Below are 26,109 nucleotides of genomic sequence, written 5' to 3' on the forward strand. Positions count from 1 at the left end.
ACAGTACGATGTGGGAGCTGCTAAACACAAACACTACAGTACGATGTGGGAGCTGCTAAACACAAACACTACAGTACGATGTGGGAGCTGCTAAACACAAACACTAACACTACAGTACGATGTGGGAGCTGCTAAACACAAACACTACAGTACGATGTGGGAGCTGCTAAACACAAACACTACAGTACGATGTGGGAGCTGCTGTTGAGAAGAACACGTACTAATGCAACATCAACATTTGAAATGAGAGTGAATGAGTCCTCACTGAATAAGCCATTTCCATCTCACCCAAATCTGTCAACAACCTCCAAGATGAGGAAACATCTGAATTTGGGGAATGTGACAGAAGACAATATCAACTCCCTTCTCTCTGACTCCCATAATGTCCAGTTCAACCATCCTGTAAACATCATTACTCCATAATGTCCTGTAAACGTCATTACTCCATAATGTCCAGTTCAACCATCCTGTAAACATCATTACTCCATAATGTCCAGTTCAACCATCCTGTAAACATCATTACTCCATAATGTCCTGTAAACATCATTACTCCATAATGTCCAGTTCAACCATCCTGTAAACATCATTACTCCATAATGTCCTGTAAACATCATTACTCCATAATGTCCTGTAAACATCATTACTCCATAATGTCCAGTTCAACCATCCTGTAAACATCATTACTCCATAATGTCCTGTAAACATCATTACTCCATAATGTCCTGTAAACATCATTACTCCATAATGTCCTGTAAACATCATTACTCCATAATGTCCTGTAAACATCATTACTCCATAATGTCCAGTTCAACCATCCTGTAAACATCATTACTCCGTAATGTCCAGTTCAACCATCCTGTAAACTCTCTCACTATCATTATGTTTCTCACAATAACAATCCCTAATGATGGACTTCCTTTGGGCTGGGTCAGACACCACAAGTCTCTCTCTCTTTCTTCCTATCTCTCTGGTCTCGCTCTCTCTGGTTTGTCTCTTTCTGTCTCTGATCTGTCTCTCTCTCTCTCATTGGTCAACAGTAAACTGACCGTAATCATTTGTTTGATTTGTAATTAGATAACTGATTGGATTACTAAAGAACAACATGAGGCTGATTGGATTACTAAAGAACAACATGAGGCTGATTGGATTACTAAAGAACAACATGAGGCTGATTGGATTACTAAAGAACAACATGAGGCTGATTGGATTACTAAAGAACAACATGAGGCTGATTGGATTACTAAAGAACAACATGAGGCTGATTGGATTACTAAAGAACAACATGAGGCTGATTGGATTACTAAAGAACAACATGAGGCTGATTGGATTACTAAAGAACAACATGAGGCTGATTGGATTACTAAAGAACAACATGAGGCTGATTGGATTACTAAAGAACAACATGAGGCTGATTGGGCAGTGAAGAAGCAATAGTTTTGTGTTAATGAGTGAAAAGAAGAGACAGACAGACACAGGTGAGGAGGACATGCCCCTACCTACCTGGCATAATCTTCACATCAAAGTCAGGCAGGAGATCATCTGACACACCTGTACCTGTCTTACCTGGAGAGAGGAGAAGAGCAGAGGTGAAGGACAGGATAGGACAGAGCAGGGCAAGACAGGACAGAGGGCAGGAGAGGTCAGAGCAGGGCAAGACAGGACAGAGGGCAGGAGAGGTCAGAGCAGGGCAAGACAGGACAGAGGGCAGGAGAGGACAGAGCAGGGCAAGACAGGACAGAGGGCAGGAGAGGTCAGAGCAGGGCAAGACAGGACAGAGGGCAGGAGAGGTCAGAGCAGGGCAAGACAGGACAGAGGGCAGGAGAGGACAGAGCAGGGCAAGACAGGACAGAGGGCAGGAGAGGTCAGAGCAGGGCAAGACAGGACAGAGGGCAGGAGAGGTCAGAGCAGGGCAAGACAGGACAGAGGGCAGGAGAGGTCAGAGCAGGGCAAGACAGGACAGAGGGCAGGAGAGGTCAGAGCAGGGCAAGGCAGGACAGAGGGCAGGAGAGGTCAGAGCAGGGCAAGACAGGACAGAGGGCAGGAGAGGTCAGAGCAGGGCAACGCAGGACAGAGGGCAGAGAGGTCAGAGCAGGGCAAGACAGGACAGAGGGCAGGAGAGGTCAGAGCAGGGCAAGACAGGACAGAGGACAGGAGAGGTCAGAGCAGGGCAAGGCAGGACAGAGGGCAGGAGAGGTCAGAGCAGGGCAAGACAGGACAGAAGGCAGGAGAGGTCAGAGCAGGGCAAGGCAGGACAGAGGGCAGGAGAGGTCAGAGCAGGGCAAGACAGGACAGAGGGCAGGCGAGGTCAGAGCAGGGCAAGACAGGACAGAGGGCAGGAGAGGTCAGAGCAGGGCAAGACAGGACAGAGCAGGGCAAGACAGGACAGAGGGCAGGAGAGGTCAGGGCAGGGCAAGGCAGGACAGAGCAGGGCAAGACAGGACAGAGGGCAGGAGAGGTCAGAGCAGGGCAAGGCAGGACAGAGGGCAGGAGAGGTCAGAGCAGGGCAAGACAGGACAGAGGGCAGGAGAGGTCAGAGCAGGGCAAGGCAGGACAGAGGGCAGGAGAGGACAGAGCAGGGCAAGGCAGGACAGAGGGCAGGAGAGGTCAGAGCAGGGCAAGACAGAACAGAGGGCAGGAGAGGTCAGAGCAGGGCAAGGCAGGACAGAGGGCAGGAGAGGACAGAGCAGGGCAAGACAGGACAGAGGGCAGGAGAGGTCAGAGCAGGGCAAGACAGGACAGAGGGCAGGAGAGGTCAGAGCAGGGCAAGACAGGACAGAGGGCAGGAGAGGTCAGAGCAGGGCAAGACAGGACAGAGGGTAGGAGAGGTCAGAGCAGGGCAAGGCAGGACAGAGGGCAGGAGAGGTCAGAGCAGGGCAAGACAGGACAGAGGGTAGGAGAGGTCAGAGCAGGGCAAGACAGGACAGAGGGTAGGAGAGGTCAGAGGGCAGGAGACAGGGGAGGAGCAGGGTTGGGGTCAATTCCATTTCAATTCAGGATCTAAATTCTTATTCCACTTTTTTTTTAAGTATTGAGGGGAATTGAAAGTTCAGTTTACTTCTTGAATCGACTGAATTAAAAAAAGGAATTGTCAGGGGTCATGGGAAAGGTCAGGGAGAATGTACAGGAGGCAACAGCAGGCAGAGATTTGGACAATCGAAGAGCCAAGAAGGTGGACATGCCAGCAGACAGAGATTTGGACAATAGACGAGTCATGAAGGTGGACATGCCAGCAGACAGAGATTTGAACAATAGACGAGTCATGAAGGTGGACATGCCAGCCTGCAGAAGATGCCACTTTTAGTCTAAATGTGGACGCTTTTATCCAGAGCGACTTACAGTAGAGTTCATACATTTGCATACTTAAAAAAACCAACCCTGGCATTGCAGGCACCATGCTCTACCAACTGAGCCACACAGGATCACAAGTCCTCATAGCTGTGGCCATGAGGACTTGTGAAGAGTACAGTCAGTAACCTCTGCTTTATGGAGACAGTCAAAGATCCTTCACAGTCATCTGGCTTTAACTTTAATGTGCTCGTCATTGATAAGGTTTTTAGTTGAAAAGCAATGCTTTGAGTCACCACACCTGCCCTTGAAATACAGCCTGACTCAAACAGGCTGACTGAACCTGGTGCTGCTTCCCTTTATCTGCAGTGGCTTGAATTGGGGAGCTTCCAGTCAGTCTGTAGACAAATGAGTTGATGATATTACCAGTGGCATCACAGTGATGTCACAAATACACAGGCAGTGAACTCACTGACAGCAGCTCTGTGTTACAATAACAGGTTCTCTCTGTCTCTGACTGTTTCCCTCTCTGGCGATGTGAGTCACTAACATTACTTCATATTTCAACTTCATATACAACTCTGCAAAAAAAAGGTTAGCCACGCTCACACAAATGTGTTATAATGTGGCACAGGCTGGTACGAGAGAGGGGGGGGGGGAGAGAGAGAGAGAAGGATAGAGAGAGAGAGGGAGAGAGAGAGAAGGATAAAGAGAGAGAGAGAGAGGGAGAGAGGGAGAGAGGGAGAGAGAGAGAAGGATAAAGAGAGAGAGAGAGAGAGAGAGAGAGAGAGAGCGAAGGATAGAGAGAGGGAGAGGGAGAGAGAGAGAGAGAGAGAAAAAAAAATGGGGGATGGAGAGTGAGGGTGAGAGGGGAGAGAGGAGAGAGGAATAGAGAGAAATGGGGGATGGAGAGTGAGGGTGAGGGTGAGAGAGGGAAAGAAGAAGAGAGAGACATGGGGGATGGAGAGTGAGGGTGAGGGTGAGAGAGGGAAAGAGGAAGAGAGAGAAATGTGGGATGGAGAGTGAGGGTGAGAAAGGGAGAGAGGGAAAGAGGAAGAGAGAGAAAGGGGGATGGTTGGACCCTGTCTGGGGTTGGACCGTGCCTGGGGTAGGACCCTGCCTAGGTTGGACCCTGTCTGGGGTTGAACCCTGCCTAGGTTGGACCCTGTCTGGGGTTGAACCTTGCCTAGGTTGGACCCTGTCTGGGGTAGGACCCTGCCTAGGTTGGACCCTGTCTGGGGTTGAACCCTGCCTGGGGTTAGACCCTGCCTGGGGTTAGACCCTGCCTGGGGTAGGACCCTGTCTGGGGTTGAACCCTGCCTGGGGTTGAACCCTGCCTGGGGTTGGACCCTGCCTGAGGGAATATAACCCTGTTCGTTTGTTGAAGTGTGCAGACCTATGTTTCTATTACCCCAAAGGAGCACAATGTTTCTCCTGTGGCCTCCAGTGGTTTGAAGCAGGGATCCTGATACCAACCATGGCAATATGCTGCCCATATCTGTCTATTGTTCAGGCTGGTACAGGACAGACTGTCCAGTGTTGAGAAGTAGACTCTCTGTCCTGGCCTCCAGTGGTTTGAAGCAGGGATCCTGATACAGACCCGTGTCAGTACATTGTTCCTGTTCAGGCAAAACAACTTTCTCAGAGTGAGTTGTAAGTATCAGACAGACAGGAAGAGGGTTTAAAGGTGTAGGAGCTCCAAGGCCCTCCTGGACGGCCCGACTCTCTTTGCCCACATCAAGAGCAGCTTAGCTGGAAGTTCCTCCTGGAATTCCTCCCCTCACTGCTGGGTACTGGGCTAACTGGGTACTGGGCTAACTGGGTACTGGGCTAACTGGGTACTGGGCTAACTGGGTACTGGGCTAACTGGGTACTGGGCTAACTGGGTACTGGGCTAACGCACCGTTGCCTGACTGGCTGGCAGTCATTATGAAGCAGAGAGGAGTTTAGAGGTTTTCTGTTTCACTCAGTCTGGACGTTTGTTCTTTCCATGACCTCTGACCCATGTGTTGACTATTAAAGTGGAGAAAACTGTTCCTGCCCCCTTCACAACCAGAGAACCTGACCTTACAAGCCTACAATACAACACACACTAACAAGCCTACAATACAACACACACTAACAAGCCTACAATACAACACACACTAACAAGCCTACAATACAACAAACACTAACAAGCCTACTGACGACATGAAAACCCAGTTGTTGCCGTGGGAATCCCGACACGTTTCTCCTGTGAGAGAAACTACACATCACAGAGGACATGGTCCACTGACAGACCACTGTGGTTTAAAGGGATGGTGTAGTTCTGTGAGAGAAACTACACATCACAGAGGACATGGTCCACTGACAGACCACTGTGGTTTAAAGGGATGGTGTAGTTCTGTGAGAGAAACTACACATCACAGAGGACATGGTCCACTGACAGACCACTGTGGTTTAAAGGGATGGTGTAGTTCTGTGAGAGAAACTACACATCACAGAGGACATGGTCCACTGACAGACCACTGTGGTTTAAATGGATGGTGTAGTTCTGTGAGAGCTACTACACATCACAGAGGACATGGTCCACTGACAGACCACTGTGGTTTAAAGGGATGGTGTAGTTCTGTGAGAGAAACTACACATCACAGAGGACATGGTCCACTGACAGACCACTGTGGTTTAAAGGGATGGTGTAGTTCTGTGAGAGAAACTACACATCACAGAGGACATGGTCCACTGACAGACCACTGTGGTTTAAAGGGATGGTGTAGTTCTGTGAGAGAAACTACACATCACAGAGGACATGGTCCACTGACAGACCACTGTGGTTTAAAGGGATGGTGTAGTTCTGTGAGAGAAACTACACATCACAGAGGACATGGTCCACTGACAGACCACTGTGGTTTAAAGGGATGGTGTAGTTCTGTGAGAGAAACTACACATCACAGAGGACATGGTCCACTGACAGACCACTGTGGTTTAAATGGATGGTGTAGTTCTGTGAGAGAAACTACACATCACAGAGGACATGGTCCACTGACAGACCACTGTGGTTTAAAGGGATGGTGTAGTTCTGTGAGAGCTACTACACATCACAGAGGACATGGTCCACTGACAGACCACTGTGGTTTAAATGGATGGTGTAGTTCTGTGAGAGCTACTACACATCACAGAGGACATGGTCCACTGACAGACCACTGTGGTTTAAAGGGATGGTGTAGTTCTGTGAGAGAAACTACACATCACAGAGGACATGGTCCACTGACAGACCACTGTGGTTTAAAGGGATGGTGTAGTTCTGTGAAACTACACATCACAGAGGACATGGTCCACTGACAGACCACTGTGGTTTAAAGGGATGGTGTAGTTCTGTGAGAGAAACTACACATCACAGAGGACATGGTCCACTGACAGACCACTGTGGTTTAAAGGGATGGTGTAGTTCTGTGAGAGAAACTACACATCACAGAGGACATGGTCCACTGACAGACCACTGTGGTTTAAATGGATGGTGTAGTTCTGTGAGAGAAACTACACATCACAGAGGACATGGTCCACTGACAGACCACTGTGGTTTAAAGGGATGGTGTAGTTCTGTGGACTGTAGTGTGTTATAGAGACTCTGGACTTAGTGCTGAGTGGGTGGTTCTACTGGACTGTAGTGTGTTATAGAGACTCTGGACTTAGTGCTGAGTGGGTGGTTCTACTGGACTGTAGTGTGTTATAGAGACTCTGGACTTAGTGCTGAGTGGGTGGTTCTACTGGGCTGTAGTGTGTTATAGAGACTCTGGACTTAGTGCTGAGTGGGTGGTTCTACTGGACTGCAGTGTGTTATAGAGACTCTGGACTTAGTGCTGAGTGGGTGGTTCTACTGGACTGTAGTGTGTTATAGAGACTCTGGACTTAGTGCTGAGTGGGTGGTTCTACTGGACTGTAGTGTGTTATAGAGACTCTGGACTTAGTGCTGAGTGGGTGGTTCTACTGGACTGTAGTGTGTTATAGAGACTCTGGACTTAGTGCTGAGTGGGTGGTTCTACTGGACTGCAGTGTGTTATAGAGACTCTGGACTTAGTGCTGAGTGGGTGGTTCTACTGGACTGTAGTGTGTTATAGAGACTCTGGACTTAGTGCTGAGTGGGTGGTTCTACTGGACTGTAGTGTGTTATAGAGACTCTGGACTTAGTGCTGAGTGGGTGGTTCTACTGGACTGCAGTGTGTTATAGAGACTCTGGACTTAGTGCTGAGTGGGTGGTTCTACTGGACTGCAGTGTGTTATAGAGACTCTGGACTTAGTGCTGAGTGGGTGGTTCTACTGGACTGTAGTGTGTTATAGAGACTCTGGACTTAGTGCTGAGTGGGTGGTTCTACTGGACTGTAGTGTGTTATAGAGACTCTGGACTTAGTGCTGAGTGGGTGGTTCTACTGGACTGTAGTGTGTTATAGAGACTCTGGACTTAGTGCTGAGTGGGTGGTTCTACTGGACTGCAGTGTGTTATAGAGACTCTGGACTTAGTGCTGAGTGGGTGGTTCTACTGGACTGTAGTGTGTTATAGAGACTCTGGACTTAGTGCTGAGTGGGTGGTTCTACTGGACTGCAGTGTGTTATAGAGACTCTGGACTTAGTGCTGAGTGGGTGGTTCTACTGGACTGTAGTGTGTTATAGAGACTCTGGACTTAGTGCTGAGTGGGTGGTTCTACTGGACTGCAGTGTGTTATAGAGACTCTGGACTTAGTGCTGAGTGGATGGTTCTACTGGACTGTAGTGTGTTATAGAGAGCCAGCCAGCCAAATAAAAGGTCTCTCTCTCTCAAGCAGCATGGACACGCAGAGCGTCACCATGGCAACGCTAGTTACCGCACTCAGGAATGTGAGGCCGCCATTGTTGAGCAACAACACATAAATATACGTAAACACGCATGAATGCACACATGTACACACACACACACACCAACACAGGATTCACTCAAACTGACACTTGCTTTTCATGCTAAGGAAGCAAGTTGTACCTTGCCAGCTAACAGACAGTATATCACACAGGAAAGGCATGAGCATTACAACACACTACACTGAGTGGGCACAGACTGACCTATCCCACTAGCCAACAGGCAGGATGTCAAGAAGACACCTCCCTAACAGTACTCAGTCCTGTACATCTCTACACTAGATGATGGGCTACTATTGTCCCTAACAGTACTCAGTCCTGTACATCTCTACACTAGATGATGGGCTACTATTGTCCACTCAGTACTCAGTCCTGTACATCTCTACAGTACTCAGTCCTGTACATCTCTACACTAGATGATGGGATACTATTGTCCACTCAGTACTCAGTCCTGTACATCTCTATAGTACTCAGTCCTGTACATCTCTACACTAGATGATGGGCTACTATTGTCCACTCAGTACTCAGTCCTGTACATCTCTATAGTACTCAGTCCTGTACATCTCTACACTAGATGATGGGATACTATTGTTCACATGATAGCTGCATTGTTCCCATTGATAGATGTTCCTTAGCTAACGACTAACGGAGCCTGGTTACATAACAGGAGTGACTACTGCCTAGCAACCTGGCCGTAGGTCAGAGGCAGGGTGGTAGATGTCAGACTGGGAGAGATCAACCTGACAGTAGGTCTGAGGCAGGGTGGTAGATGTCAGACTGGGAGAGATCAACCTGACAGTAGGTCATAGGCAGGGTGGTAGATGACTGGGAGAGATCAACCTGACAGTAGGTCAGAGGCAGGGTGGTAGATGACTGGGAGAGATCAACCTGACAGTAGGTCAGAGGCAGGGTGGTAGATGACTGGGAGAGATCAACCTGACAGTAGGTCAGAGGTAGGGTGGTAGATGACTGGGAGAGATCAACCTGACAGTAGGTCAGAGGGAGGGTGGTAGATGACTGGGAGAGATCAACCTGACAGTATGTCAGAGGGAGGGTGGTAGATGACTGGGAGAGATGGAGGGTTAGAGGGAGGAGAGGGTAGGGCTGAGAAGGGGAGTTGAGGACTCACCCAACACCAGAAGCTCCACAGGGGCCTCATTCCTGCCCTCGAGGTCGTCAGAGATGATCACCTTACACAGGTAAACCCCACTGTCTCCCCACTGGAGCTCCCCAATACGCAGGTCAGCCTCTGGAGAGAGGGAGGGGGAGGAAGACAGAAGATATTAAAAGAAAATAAGTATCACATCACTCTGTCAAACAGCACATCTAACACATCACTCTGTCAAACATCACATCTAACACATCACTCTGCCAAACATCCTTCTGTCAAACAGCACTCTGCCAAACATCACTCTGTCAAACATCACTCTGTTAAACATCACTCTGCTAAACATCACTCTGTTAAACATCACATCTAACACATCACTCTGCCAAACATCCTTCTGTCAAACAGCACTCTGCCAAACATCACTCTGTCAAACATCACTCTGCCAAACATCACTCTGTTAAACATCACTCTGTTAAACATCACTCTGCCAAACATCACTCTGTTAAACATCACTCTGTCAAACATCACATCTAACACATCCCTCTGTCAAACATCACTCTGTCAAACCTCACATCTAACACATCACTCTGTCAAACCTCACATCTAACACATCACTCTGTCAAACATCACTCTGTCAAACCTCACATCTAACACATCACTCTGTCAAACATCACTCTGTCAAACATCACATCTAACACATCACTCTGTCAAACATCACTCTGTCAAACCTCACATCTAACACATCACTCTGTCAAACCTCACATCTAACACATCACTCTGTCAAACCTCACATCTAACACATCACTCTGTCAAACATCACTCTGTCAAACCTCACATCTAACACATCACTCTGTCAAACATCACTCTGTCAAACATCACATCTAACACATCACTCTGTCAAACATCACTCTGTTAAACATCACATCTAACACATCACTCTGTTAAACATCACATCTAACACATCACTCTGTTAAACATCACTCTGCCAAACATCACTTTGTTAAACATCACTCTGCCAAACATCACTCTGTTAAACATCACTCTGCCAAACATCACTCTGTTAAACATCACATCTAACACATCACTCTGTCAAACCTCACATCTAACACATCACTCTGTCAAACATCACTCTGTTAAACATCACATCTAACACATCACTCTGTCAAACATCACATCTAACACATCACTCTGTCAAACATCACTCTGTCAAACATCCTTCTGTCAAACATCACTCTGTCAAACATCACTCTGTTAAACATCACATCTAACACATCACTCTGTCAAACCTCACATCTAACACATCACTCTGTCAAACATCACTCTGTTAAACATCACATCTAACACATCACTCTGTCAAACCTCACATCTAACACATCACTCTGTCAAACATCACTCTGTAAAACATCACTCTGTCAAACATCACTCTGTAAAACTACCTTACAACATTCCTTAACTTCCCATGTCACGTCACCTCGGGTTTCAACTGAGAATATAAATATCAAGATCGTCAAGGACAAGGAGGAACGGAGAAACAGGTTTGTTTTGGCTAGTTAGGGGGAGGAGGAGGGAACATTGTGTCTGACACAGTCCACGGAGGAGTTGTGATAAACAGTAAAAGAGGCGAGGACTCTGTGGAGGGAGACTTTCAGCAGACCAGTCAGTCCATTGTGAGGCGGACATGTAAACAGGCCTATTTAAGGGACAGGAAGAGACAAGGATAATGAACAGCCTTTCCTGTTGGGGGTCGGGCTGGAGGTGGGACTGTGGGTTAGGAGACTGCAAGTCTCAAATCCTATGGACAACCAGAGAAGAGTTTTAGTGGATATCTATTAACATGTCACTGCATTGAACCCATTTGGTGCAGTTTATAATACTGCACTACACTTTATTATGGACAACAGGTGCAGTACATATCATTGCATTCTGTACCAGAAAGAAGTCTGGGCCTCTTTGAAGTCTCGTAGATCGACGCACTGCACTCTTTTTGTTTATAAGTCCCTTCTGCATAAACCTCCGCTGTACCTTACCTCCATGTTAACTTACAGACGTATGAGATACCAGACCCGGTCTCAGGGAGGATCACTCTGCAGATCACTCTGGAGATCACTCTGGAGATGACTCTGGAGATGACTCTGGAGACCACTCTGCAGATCACTCTGGATATCACTCTGGAGATCACTCTGGAGATCACCCTGGAGATCACTCTGCAGATCACTCTGGATATCACTCTGCAGATCACTCTGGAGATCACTCTGGAGATCACTCTGGAGATCACTCTGGAGATCACTCTGCAGATCACTCTGGAGATCATTCTGCAGATCACTCTGGAGATCACTCTGGATATCACTCACATGTGTATAGTGTATAGATCACTCTGGAGATCACTCTGGAGATCACTCTGCAGATCACTCTGGAGATCACTCTGCAGATCACTCTGGATATCACTCTGCAGATTAACTCTGGATATCACTCTGCAGATCAATCTGGAGACCACTCTGGATATCACTCACATGTGTATAGTGTATATTGATGCGTGTAGTGTATATTGATGTGTATATTGATGTGTATAGTGTATATTGATGTGTATAGTGTATATTGATGTGTATATTGATGTGTATAGTGTATAATGATGTGTATAGTATATATTGATGTGTATAGTGTATATTGATGTATACATTAATGTGTATAGTGTATATTGATGTGTATATTGATGTGTATATTGATGTGTATAGTGTATATTGATGTGTATATTGATGTGTATAGTGTATATTGATGTGTATATTGATGTGTATAGTGTATATTGATGTGTATATTGATGTGTATAGTGTATAATGATGTGTATAGTATATATTGATGTGTATAGTGTATATTGATGTATACATTAATGTGTGTAGTGTATATTGATGTGTATATTGACGTATGTAGTGTATATTGATGTGTATAGTGTATATTGATGTGTAGTGTATATTGATGTGTATATTGATGTGTATAGTGTATATTGATGTGTATAGTATATATTGATGTGTATATTGATGTATGTAGTGTATATTGATGTGTGTAGTGTATATTGATGTGTAGTGTATAATGATGTGTATAGTGTATATTGATGTATACATTAATGTGTGTAGTGTATATTGATGTGTATATTGATGTGTATATTGACATATGTAGTGTATATTGATGTGTATATTGATGTGTATATTGATGTGTATATTGACATATGTAGTGTATATTGATGTGTATAGTGTATATTGATGTGTATATTGATGTGTATAGTGTATATTGATGTGTATATTGATGTGCATATTGACATATGTACTGTATATTGATGTGTATAGTGTATATTGATGTGTAGTGTATATTGATGTGTATATTGATGTGTATAGTGTATATTGATGTGTAGTGTATATTGATGTGTATATTGATGTATGTAGTGTATATTGATGTGTGTAGTGTATATTGATGTGTAGTGTATAATGATGTGTATAGTGTATATTGATGTATACATTAATGTGTGTAGTGTATATTGATGTGTATATTGATGTGTATATTGACATATGTAGTGTATATTGATGTGTATAGTGTATATTGATGTGTAGTGTATATTGATGTGTATATTGATGTGTATAGTGTATATTGATGTGTACATTAATGTGTGTAGTGTATATTGATGTGTATATTGACGTATGTAGTGTATATTGATGTGTATAGTGTATATTGATGTGTATATTGATGTGTATAGTGTATATTGATGTGTATAGTGTATATTGATGTGTATATTGATGTTTATAGTGTATATTGATGTGTATAGTGTATATTGATGTGTATATTGATGTTTATAGTGTATATTGATGTGTATAGTATATATTGATGTGTATATTGATGTATGTAGTGTATATTGATGTGTGTAGTGTATATTGATGTGTAGTGTATAATGATGTGTATAGTGTATATTGATGTATACATTAATGTGTGTAGTGTATATTGATGTGTATATTGATGTGTATATTGACATATGTAGTGTATATTGATGTGTATATTGATGTGTATATTGATGTGTATATTGACATATGTAGTGTATATTGATGTGTATAGTGTATATTGATGTGTAGTGTATATTGATGTGTATATTGATGTGTATAGTGTATATTGATGTGTAGTGTATATTGATGTGTATATTGATGTATGTAGTGTATATTGATGTGTGTAGTGTATATTGATGTGTAGTGTATAATGATGTGTATAGTGTATATTGATGTATACATTAATGTGTGTAGTGTATATTGATGTGTATAGTGTATATTGATGTGTATAGTGTATATTGATGTGTACATTGATGTGCGTAGTGTATATGTATGTGTATAGTGTATATTGATGTGTATATTGATGTGTAAAGTGTATATTGATGTGTGTAGTGTATATTGATGTGTATAGTGTATATTGATGTATACATTAATGTGTGTAGTGTATATTGATGTGTATATTGATGTGTATATTGACATATGTAGTGTATATTGATGTGTATAGTGTATATTGATGTGTATATTGACATATGTAGTGTATATTGATGTGTATAGTGTATATTGATGTGTATATTGACATATGTAGTGTATATTGATGTGTATAGTGTATATTGATGTGTATATTGATACGTATAGTGTATATTGATGTGTATAGTGTATATTGATGTGTGTACTGTATATTGATGTGTAGTGTATAATGACGTGTATAGTGTATATTGATGTATACATTAATGTGTGTAGTGTATATTGATGTGTATATTGACGTGTATAGTGTATATTGATGTGAACATGATGTGTATAGTGTATATTGATGTGTAGTGTATATTGATGTGTAGTGTATAATGATGTGTATAGTGTATATTGATGTATACATTAATGTGTGTAGTGTATATTGATGTGTATATTGATGTGTATATTGATGTGTATATTGACATATGTAGTGTATATTGATGTGTAGTGTATAATGATGTGTATAGTGTATATTGATGTGTACATTAATGTGTGTAGTGTATATTGATGTGTATATTGACGTATGTAGTGTATATTGATGTGTATAGTGTATATTGATGTGTATAGTGTATATTGATGTGTATAGTGTATATTGAAGTGTACATTGATGTGCGTAGTGTATATGTATGTGTATAGTGTATATTGATGTGTATATTGATGTGTATAGTGTATATTGATGAGTGTAGTGTATATTGATGTGTATATTGATGTGTACATTGATGTGTATAGTGTATATTGATGTGTATATTGATGTGTATAGTGTATATTGATGAGTGTAGTGTATATTGATGTGTATATTGATGTGAACATTGATGTGCGTAGTGTATATGTATGTGTATAGTGTATATTGATGTGTATATTGATGTGTATAGTATATATTGATGTGTATATTGATGTGTATATTGATGTGTATAGTGCATATTGATGTGTATAGTGTATATTGATGTGTATAGTGTATATTGATGTGTACATCCCCCCCATCCCCTCCTCCATCCCCTCCTCCATCCTTACTCCACAGATTCTTGGAACAGGTTAGGAAGTTCAATGTGTTTGTGCCCACTCCAGGGTTCACCAGAGGAGCCAAACCATTAAGGCTGACTTCACAGTGAACAGACAGAGAGAGAGAGAGAGCTCCTTTTGAAGTGCCCCACATCAGAGAGACAGATGGAGAGAGAGAACAGAGAGAGCTCCTTTTAAAGAGCCTCACATCAGAGAGAGACAGAGAGGGAAAGATGGAGAGAGAGAGAGAACAGAGAGAGAGAGAGAGAGCAGAGAGAGAGAGAGAGGAGAGAGGAGAGAGGGAACAGAGAGAGAGAGAGAGAGAGAGAGAACAAGGTGTGAGGGAGAGGACAACGTTAAAGCACAGCAATGTGGGAAAAAAATCCTCTTTTGTCCATCTGGTCACAGGAGAAGAGAGGGTTGATTCGTATCCCTGATTTACAGCTCAATAAATCTGGAGTCCACTTGCAGGTCCATTCCTTTCCCTCTTCCCCCCCCCCCTCTCTCTGTCTCCCTCTCCGCCCCTCTCTCTACAGCTCTCTCTCTCTGTCTCCCTCTCTGCCTCTCTCTCTCTCTCTGCAGCACTCTCTCTCTGTCTCTCTGTCTCCCTCTCCGCCTCTCTCTCTCTCTCTCTCTCTCTCATTCTCTCTCTCTCTGCTGCTCTCTCCCTCTCTCACTCTGCAGCTCTCTCTCTCCACCCCTCTCTCTCTCTCTCTGCAGCTCTCTCTCTCTCTCTCTCTCTCTCTCTGCAGCTCTCTCTCTCTCTCTCTCTCTCGCTCTCTCTTATTCTCTCTCTCTCTCTCTCTGCTGCTCTCTCTCTCTGCAGCTCCCTCTCCGCCTCTCTCTCTCTCTCTGTCTCCCTCTCTGCCTCTCTCTCTCTCCATCTTTCCCTCTCTCTCTCTCTCCTCTCCCTCTTACTCTATCCATCTCTATCTTTCTCTCTCTCTCTCTTTCCCTGTCTGCTCACCGATGCCTGAGTCTAAAGCGGCTATCAGAGTCCAAAACGTGTATGTGTACACACAGCAGTGTTCTAGAATGTCAGACCGTTGACTTTCATACTTTGAATTCTTAGCTTGGCTCAAGCAAGTTCTCCAACTGTCAACACATTAAAACGCATAGAGGAGCCGCGTTGGCTGGGGATTGTGGGGAGGTGCGTGTTCGGGCTGAGCGTCCCCCACGTAGCTATGTCACAATGGGACGGCCAGACTATCACGTCTCTTCCTATTCATCACCCTGCCTGTCCTCCACAACACCCTCTTAGTGTTTCTTCAGAGGACCTCACAACACGCATGTGGGTGGGTGCATGTCAACGTGTGTGTTATGGAATTGAGAAGAGAGGCAGCCTTGTGACCTGCCTGTGACCTCAACCACCTGTGACCTTTAGCTACATCTGCTGGACCTGACCAGCCTCCCTGGACATCTAGTCCTCCTGATGTAATAACATCATCAACAACACTAGTGACATGTCTTTTATCTAGAGGACCTGACCAGCCTCCCTGAACATCTAGTCCTCCTGATGTAATAGCATCATCAACAACACTAGTGACATGTCTTTTATCTAGAGGACCTGACCAGCCTCCCTGGACAACTAGTCCTCCTGATGTAATAGCATCATCAACAACACTAGTGACATGTCTTTTATCTAGAGGACCTGGCCAGCCTCCCTGGACATCTAGTCCTCCTGATGTAATAACATCATCAACAACACTAGTGACATGTCTTTTATCTAGAGGACCTGACCAGCCTCCCTGGACAACTAGTCCTCCTGATGTAATAGCATCATCAACAACACTAGTGACATGTCTTTTATCTAGAGGACCTGGCCAGCCTCCCTGGACATCTAGTCCTCCTGATGTAATAACATCATCAACAACACTAGTGACATGTCTTTTATCTAGAGGACCTGACCAGCCTCCCTGGACAACTAGTCCTCCTGATGTAATAGCACCATCAACAAACACTAGTGACATGTCTTTTATCTAGAGGACCTGGCCAGCCTCCCTGAACATCTAGTCCTCCTGATGTAATAGCATCATCAACAACACTAGTGACATGTCTTTTATCTAGAGGACCTGACCAGCCTCCCTGAACATCTAGTCCTTCTGATGTAATAGCATCATCAACAACACTAGTGACATGTATTTTATCTAGAGGACCTGGCCAGCCTCCCTGAACATCTAGTCCTCCTGATGTAATAGCATCATCAACAACACTAGTGACATGTATTTTATCTAGAGGACCTGACCAGCCTCCCTGAACATCTAGTCCCTCTGATGTAATAGCATCATCAACAACACTAGTGACATGTCTTTTATCTAGAGGACCTGGCCAGCCTCCCTGAACATCTAGTCCCTCTGATGTACTAACATCATCAACAACAGTAGTATTGAGTGCCATGTCTTACTGTTGATGATAGTAATATCTCTGCCCTTGTAGTGCTCGGCCAGGGTGATGGAGGATCCGGTGACGGAGGCCACCACGCGGACGGTGCGGCTAGAATCGGAGCAGTCTAGATGGGACGAGGAGCCCCTTACCCCCAGGCCCTCCGGGAAGCTGAAGGCGTCGCGGGTGCGGTCGCGGCAGTAAGACTTGTACCACCATTGGACCACAGGCGTCTGGGTGGACATGCTGGAGTATTGGCACGGCAGGACCACCGACTGGAACAGCGTGGCATACTTCCTGTCTTCACGAGAGGAGACCTGGATGGCTGAGCTTGATGGGAGATCTGGTGGAGAGACAGAGACAGAGACAGAGACAGAGACAGAGACAGAGACAGAGACAGAGACAGAGACAGAGACAGAGACAGAGACAGAGACAGAGACAGAGACAGAGACAGACAGAGAGGAGTCACTAATTGCCATTTCAAGGAGATGACATCTTAGCACAAACAGATCTGGGACCTGACTCACTGGCAGTGTTACTGTGAACAGACATATAGAGAGAAATCCCCAGATCAGCAGCGTGGCCCTGTCCGCCCTCCTACATTCACCACGAGACCAGCACTTCAGACCAACCGGTAATTACATCACCTAGTGAATGTTCACCTCCAGCCTCACAAAGCTCCTGAAACACAGTTAAATACAACCTTACTGTTACCATCAACGTGAACTAGAGCTAGAGTAGGCTAGTCTGACTGTAACGTCTGTCGTCGGAAGCCATGGACCAAAACGCAGCGTGGGAAGTGTTCATGATACTTTATTACTCAAAAACACTCAAACACAAAATAACACAGTTCTGTCAGGTGCAGAAAACACTAAACAGAAAATAACTACCCACCAAACACAGGTGGGGAAAAAGGCTGCCTAAGTATGATTCCCAATCAGAGACAACGATAGACAGCTGCCTCTGATTGGGAACCACATTCGGTCAAAAACAAAGAAATAGAAAACATAGAAATAATGAAACTAGAATGCTCACCCTAGTCACACCCTGGCCTAAATAAAATAGAGAATAAAAGCCTCTCTAATACCAGGGCGTGACAGTACCCCCAAAGGTGCGGACTCCGGCCGCAAAACCTGCCTCTAAAGGGGAGGGTCCGGGTGGGCATCCCTTACGGCGGTGGCTCCGGTGCGGGATGTAGATCCCCATCCGCCCGCAGATCCCTCCGCTTTGGTGGCGGCCCTGGTGCATGGACCTTCACTGGAGGAACCGGGCCGCAGATCCTCGTCGGAGGAACCAGACCACCGATAATCGCCAGAGGCTCCGGACTGGGAACCATCGCTGCAGGCTCCGGACTGGGGACCGTCGCTGCAGGCTCCGGACTGAAGACCGTCGCTGCAGGCTCCGGACTGGGGACCGTCGTTGGAGGCTCCGGACTGGGGACCGTCGCTGGAGGCTCCAGACTGGGGACCGTCGCTGGAGGTCCGGACTGCGGATCAACGCTGGAGGCTTTGTGCCATGGATCATCACTGTAGGCTTCGTGCCATGGATCATCACTGGAGGCTTCGTGCCATGGATCATCACTGGAGGCTTCGTGCCATGGATCATCACTGGAGACTTTGTACGTGGAGCCGGAACAGGTCTCACCGGACTGAGGAGACGTATCCAGCATCCTGGCTGGATACCCACTTTAGCTCAGTGAGTGTGGAGAGCTGGCACAGGACGCACTGGGCTATGAAGGCGCACTGGAGGCATAGTGCGTAGAGCCAGCGCAGGACACACTGGACCGTGGAGACGCATCGGAGGTCTGGAGCGCAGAGCCTCTCTATGGCCAGGGCGTGACACTGACTGCGTGTAGTGGAGGTGAGTTGGACTCATGCTCTCATGATGAGGTAGCCCTGCGTGCGACGTCATTATCAGTATCGCCCTCAGGACGTTTCCCACCTGTGACATGAGGTTCTGAGGCTGGAACTGGGCTAGTCAGAAGAAGAGCCTTCATTTCTCCTAGACCTAGACTGTGTTAACTATGTCTGCTTGGATAAGGGACTTGATGGGACCGCTGAAATCTACTTGTCTCCTTGTTTGGGAAAGAGGAGCAGAGGTGGTTTCATCCTCAACAGGTATCTGTACGGTTAGTGTCAGGCCCAGGTTGGGGCCGAGGCTACTGAAAGGTTTTCATGAACCTCAGAAAGAGAAATCAGAGTTTCTCAGGGTCTGTTCCAATTTAATTGCTGTCTGTACAATTGAACACGGCCTGTGTCCCAAATGGCACCCTATTTAGTGCCCTACTTTTGACCAGGGCCCATATGTCTCAAAAGTAGTGCACTATGTAGGGAATAGGGTACCATTTGGGACGAACAAACAGCATTTCTGCAGTAGAGCAGACTGTAATTTTAATAGGCAATCGGACTCCACAAAATGAACAGAATTATATGTTGCTGGTGTGGTAATCTTTCATTTTAAATACCAGTTACCTGGGTTTACCAGTGTGGTGATGGAGTAAATCCCCCCACACTTAACACAAGTGGTCACTATGACCACAGTCTCAAAGACTAAAAACATAAAAACAGCTGATTCACTCTGTCTGTATCTGATTGTTAGAATTATTATGAATAAATTAATAAACAATATCCCCATTTCAAATAGAACTGTAACTAAGTAAACTATTATATCTGATGAGCAATATGAGTTCATAAGAAGGGATTGTGTGACACGGAGTAATTAAAGTTAATGAACACCATTCCAACTAGGAAGAAAGAAATGGTTTGTGGATTAAGTAAACAGATAAGGTAGTTAACCTATGGTTGAACCGACGAAACTGAGCTCTGGGGTGTTTTAAATAAGGCAGTGAGTGCATTCCTAGGTTTTCTGTTAATTAGAACTGTCAGCTAAGTGGTGATTGATAATGGTGAGGAGTCAAAAGTTAATTCAGTTGTGTTGTGTGTCCTGTGTATGTGCTGGGGGGGTCAGAATGAACTCAGTTGTGTGTCCTGTGTATGTGCTGGGGGGGTCAGAATGAACTCAGTTGTGTTGTGTGTCCTGTGTATGTGCTGGGGGGGTCAGAATGAACTCAGTTGTGTTGTGTGTCCTGTGTATGTGCTAGTGGGTCAGAATGAACTCAGTTGTGTTGTGTGTCCTGTGTATGTGCTGGGGGGTCAGAATGAACTCAGTTGTGTTGTGTGTCCTGTGTATGTGCTGGGGGGTCAGAATGAACTCAGCTGTGTTGTGTGTCCTGTGTATGTGCTGGGGGGGTCAGAATGAACTCAGTTGTGTTGTGTGTCCTGTGTATGTGCTGGGGGGGTCAGAATGAACTCAGTTGTGTTGTGTGTCCTGTGTATGTGCTGGGGGGTCAGAATGAACTCAGTTGTGTTGTGTGTCCTGTGTATGTGCTAGTGGGTCAGAATGAACTCAGTTGTGTTGTGTGTCCTGTGTATGTGCTAGAGGGTCAGAATGAACTCAGAATGAACTTTTAAAGTTCCCTTTGACCCGGTCTGGAGGAGGAGATTAATTTTAGGAGCAATGAAATGACGTCATGTTATTGTATATAAACTGTTGCTCGTGGTAACGTAGCAGCGCGCTCCGAGAATCAATTCTGTTACCTATTATTGAAATGGCTGGTCTACGTCTATTTTATGCAAACAAGAATCTTACAAATTCTCATAAAATAGATTAAGGGTTTTCAATTAATGAAAACACATTGGCATAATTAAATTACAGTAACAATGATTCACTGAGTTTATTTGATATGATTCTGAACAGAATGTAGCAGAGGTGGTTCAGTGGTTCATGATGAGGAACCTGATTCACTCTGTCTGTATCTGACTCACTGAGTTCAGCTGATATGATTCTGAACAGAATGTGGCAGAGGTGGTTCAGTGGTTCATGATGAGGAACCTGATTCACTCTGTCTGTATCTGACTCACTGAGTTCAGCTGATATGATTCTGAACAGAATGTGGCAGAGGTGGTTCAGTGGTTCATGATGAGGAACCTGATTCACTCTGTCTGTATCTGACTCACTGAGTTCAGCTGATATGATTCTGAACAGAATGTGGCAGAGGTGGTTCAGTGGTTCATGATGAGGAACCTGATTCACTCTGTCTGTATCTGACTCACTGAGTTCAGCTGATATGATTCTGAACAGAATGTAGCAGAGGTGGTTCAGTGGTTCAGGATGAGGAACCTGAAGACTAGCATTAGCTCTCAGAGTTCATGTCTAGGATCAAGCTCAGGGGACAAACAGTGCTGTGGTGAGTAGACTAGTTCAAACCCAGTTGGTTAATAAGCTCTGAACCCGACAGATCTCATGAGCAGGAGCTTGACAACACAGCTGGACAGTCCAGTCAATCAGCAGGTGGTGAACTGAAAACACACACGCCTAAAAACATCTGTGTCTGCTAAATGTGTGTGTGTGTGTATGTGTGTGTGTGTGTGTGTGTATGTGTGTGTGTGTGTGTGTGTGTGTGTGTGTGTGTGTGTGTGTGTGTGTGTGTGTGTGTGTGTGTGTGTGTGTGTGTGTGTGTGTGTGTTTCTCTGAATAGGCGGTGGGAGGTGAGGTCAGTGAACAATTGTGGTCTGAAATGGAACTGTGAGCAGAGGGGGAGAGATGGGGGATGGGGGATAGCTTCATTTAATCATGTCCTGTGTGTGTGTTTGTGTGTGTGTATGGGTGTGTGGGAGCGAGCGTTAATTCGTGTTTGTGTGCGAGCGTTAATTTGTTTGTGTGTGTGTGTGTGTGTGTGTGTGTGTGTGTGTGTGTGTGTGTGTGTGTGTGTGTGTGTGTGTGTGTGTGTGTGTGTGTGTGTGTGTGTGTGTGTGTGCGTGCGTGCGTGTGTTAGACAGTAGAGTTGTCACATTCTCCCAAACCACTTCATGAAACAGGGAACTTCTGGATGAGCCAGCAATAAAACAGTAACAGCTTCCATAACATTACTAGAACATTCCCATAACATTACTAGAACATTCCCATAACATTACTAGAACATTCCCATAACATTACTAGAACATTCCCATAACATTACTAGAACATTCCCATAACATTACTAGAACATTCCCATAACATTACTAGAACATTCCCATAACATTACTAGAACATTCCCATAACATTACTAGAACATTCCCATAACATTACTAGAACATTCCCATAACATTACTAGAACATTCCCATAACATTACTAGAACATTCCCATAACATTACTAGAACATTCCCATAACATTACTAGAACATTCCCGTAACATTACTAGAACATTCCCATAACATTACTAGAACATTCCCATAACATTACTAGAACATTCCCATAACATTACTAGAACATTCCCATAACATTACTAGAACATTCCCGTAACATTACTAGAACATTCCCATAACATTACTAGAACATTCCCATAACATTACTAGAACATTCCCATAACATTACTAGAACATTCCCATAACATTACTAGAACATTACTAGAACATTACTAGAACATTCCCGTAACATTACTAGAACATTCCCATAACATTACTAGAACATTCCAAAAACATTACTAGAACATTCCCGTAACATTACTAGAACATTCCCATAACATTACTAGAACATTCCCATAACATTACTAGAACATTCCCATAACATTACTAGAACATTCCCATAACATTACTAGAACATTCCCATAACATTACTAGAACATTCCCATAACATTACTAGAACATTCCCATAACATTACTAGAACATTCCCATAACATTACTAGAACATTCCCGTAACATTACTAGAACATTCCCATAACATTACTAGAACATTCCCGTAACATTACTAGAACATTCCCATAACATTACTAGAACATTCCCATAACATTACTAGAACATTCCCATAACATTACTAGAACATTCCCATAACATTACTAGAACATTCCCATAACATTACTAGAACATTCCAAAAACATTACTAGAACATTCCCATAACATTACTAGAACATTACTAGAACATTACTAGAACATTACTAGAACATTCTCGTAACATTACTAGAACATTCCCATAACATTACTAGAACATTCTCGTAACATTACTCGAACATTCCCATAACATTACTAGAACAGTCCCATAACATTACTAGAACATTCCCATAACATTACTAGAACATTCCCATAACATTACTAGAACAGTCCCATAACATTACTAGAACATTCCCATAACATTACTAGAACATTACTAGAACATTCCCATAACATTGCCATAACATTCCCAGCAGCAGAAAGGGAAACAACAGGAAAGTCAGTAGGGTCTTTCAGAGGATTGAGAGCTACTGGGAACACAGGCTTTATTAGTTTCCAGGGAAACCACCTCAGGAGGGGAGCAGGGACAGGGGTGGTTTATTTTATTAGTTCATCTTCAGAAGAGCCCTACGGAGTCTACAGAAGAGCCCTATAGAGTCTACAGAAGAGCCCTACCGAGTCTACAGGAGGGGTCTACGGGAGGGTTTAGAGGGGAGAGGAGCTGAGCTGTTTCAGACACACACAGAGCGAGAGAGAGATTAAACAACAGAGAGAGAGAGATGGTAGAGAGGGAAACAGTGTAGAGAGAGGAGGGAGAAAGAGAAGAGGAAGAGAGAGAGAGAGAGAGAGAGAGAGAGAGAGGCACAGGGGAAATCAGTTGGTGTGTAGTAGGCTACATTCCTCACACCGCAGGCCACAGCACTTCAGGAGAGCAGGGAAAGAAAGGATGAGGGAAAGGGAGGAGAGGAGAGGCAGGGAGCAAAAGTCCACTTCAGACCAGTTCCTTACGCTGTTTGTAGTTTGAAAGTTGCACATGCTGCTAGTCTAAGGACCTGTGGTGACCCTCAAACACCTGCTGCTAGTCTAACGACCTGTGGTGACCCTCAAACACCTGCTGCTAGTCTAAGGACCTGTGGTGTCCCTCACAAACACCTGCTGCTAGTCTAAGGACCTGTGGTGTCCCTCAAACATCTGCTGCTAGTCTAAGGACCTATGGTGACCCTCAAACACCTGCTGCTACTCTAAGGACCTGTGGTGTCCCTCACAAACACCTACTGCTAGTCTAAGAACCTATGGTGACCCTCAAACACCTGCTGCTAGTCTAAGGACCTGTGGTGTCCCTCACAAACACCTGCTGCTAGTCTAAGGACCTGCGGTGTCCCTCAAACACCTGCTGCCAGTCTAAGGACCTGTGGTGTCACTCACAAACACCTGCTGCTAGTCTAAGGACCTGTGGTGACCCTCAAACACCTGCTGCTAGTCTAAGGACCTGTGGTGTCCCTCACAAACACCAGCTGCTAGTCTAATGACCTGCGGTGTCCCTCAAACACCTGCTGCTAGTCTAAGGACCTGTGGTGACCCTCAAACACCTGCTGCTAGTCTAAGGACCTGTGGTGACCCTCAAACACCTGCTGCTAGTCTAAGGACCTGTGGTGTCCCTCAAACACCTGCTGCTAGTCTAAGGACATGTGTTGTCCCTCAAACACCTGCTGCTAGTCTAAGGACCTGTGGTGACCCTCAAACACCTGCTGCTAGTCTAAGGACCTGTGGTGTCCCTCAAACAGCTCCTGCTACCTAAGAGGACATTTTAAACACAGAGCTGGAGAAATCTACAAATCGACACTTCTCTATATAACTACATAATCAAAAAGGAGTATTGTAGCCTACATTAGACAACATGAACTCAGGGATAGAATCTATAATCTATAGGTTTATCATTTCTAAAAAACTAAATGATTACAAAATATTATTCCCTATCTGTAATACACCATTTTTTCAAACTTACCTGTAATTATTTGATTAATTCATGAATGGATATTACAACTCCAATGTACGCTATTGTACACTGATTGAAGTCAGCCTTTCCTAATCCGTGACCTATAAACTTCCCTTCACATCATTCACACTTGGCTGAGGACCATGGAACCAACAGAAGCCCGTCTACAGCCGCCAGACCAGTGCTACCTTCATTGCGCTGCACCAAGCAAGTCACACAACAAAGCTCATGCTTCTATCCCTCGTGATGTTGAAATCAAACGGCAGGATAGTCTACATTCCAAATCCGTTACTTTGTATCGTTTACGGGCTACACAAGTCTTGTACTGTAGGCCTACGTGACTGTAACTCGAAAGTAAATTACGTTTTTTTTCTTTGAAGGCTACAATGTATCGTTCTTTCCTGAAATGTTTTCCGTTGGTAAATCTTGAAAAAAAGTTCCCATGCAAAAAAGACGGAAAAAACATCAACCAAATTTTTTTTTTCTGTTAGAAATCAGAACGAGGGCAGGTTCGAGACGAGAACACAAACATCTTAAAAGTAAAAGAAGTGAGGAGAAAACTCAACATAATAAAGTTGTTTATTAACCTGTTACACTGCTAGGTTGGCTAGTTAGTCAGTAAAAGTTATATACATCTTCATCACCTACCTGTCAGGAATAGTACAGGAATCCACCATCTCAGCAACAAACACATCTTCCATATCAAAGCATTTGCGTTTAGAGAAGTCCTGTGTACATGTTCTCCTCGCCTTTTCCGCCTCATTCCTCAAACCGCTATTCGGAGCGCCTCGCTCTACCCGAGTATAACGGGATTGTAACGCTCCTAGCTCTGACCGAGTATAACGGGACTGTACAGGTCCTGGCTCTTCCCGAGTATAACGGGACTGTACCGTTTGAGAAATGGGTGGTGCATGCGCGGTTTGGTCCTCTTGAGGACAAGGGGGGGGGGGGGGGGGGGGCGTTCATTTAAAAGTGACTCAAGCATCTTTACATGTTGTGGCCAATGGGACTGTGTTTATATGGGTCATTCTTGAATTGCGGTGGTAAATTCTGATCCTTGACTTTGGCATCATGTAAAAGCATTTTAAAATGAGAACAACATGACAAGTAATACATTTGTCTTTTGTTTTTACAGTTATTTAATAAGAAAACATATATAAGTCATTTCTACTACAAACATATTTTCGTATGCATT

At 44.6% G+C, this 26,109-nt stretch overlaps 1 protein-coding gene across 4 annotated transcripts in view; it reads right to left on the minus strand.

Moving 5' to 3' along the window:
* Positions 1-25,798, minus strand: part of LOC109878068 (immunoglobulin-like domain-containing receptor 2) — a 38,816-nt gene extending 13,018 nt beyond the window's left edge. For 3 of the 4 annotated variants that reach the window (XM_031818396.1, XM_031818392.1, XM_031818394.1), the window contains exons 1-4: positions 25,563-25,798; positions 17,195-17,515; positions 9,281-9,400; positions 1,501-1,563 (exon numbers count right to left, since the gene is read on the minus strand). In XM_031818396.1, coding sequence (XP_031674256.1) covers positions 1,501-1,563; positions 9,281-9,400; positions 17,195-17,515; positions 25,563-25,677 — 619 coding nt within the window. In that variant the 5' untranslated portion in view covers positions 25,678-25,798. The remainder of the gene's footprint in view (positions 1-1,500; positions 1,564-9,280; positions 9,401-17,194; positions 17,516-25,562) is intronic. The other variant, XM_031818395.1, reaches the window with a different exon arrangement.
* Between the last annotated feature and the right edge of the window lie 311 nt (positions 25,799-26,109).

The sequence above is a fragment of the Oncorhynchus kisutch genome, unplaced genomic scaffold (assembly GCF_002021735.2).
Source record: "Oncorhynchus kisutch isolate 150728-3 unplaced genomic scaffold, Okis_V2 scaffold1361, whole genome shotgun sequence".
NCBI lineage: Eukaryota > Metazoa > Chordata > Actinopteri > Salmoniformes > Salmonidae > Oncorhynchus > Oncorhynchus kisutch.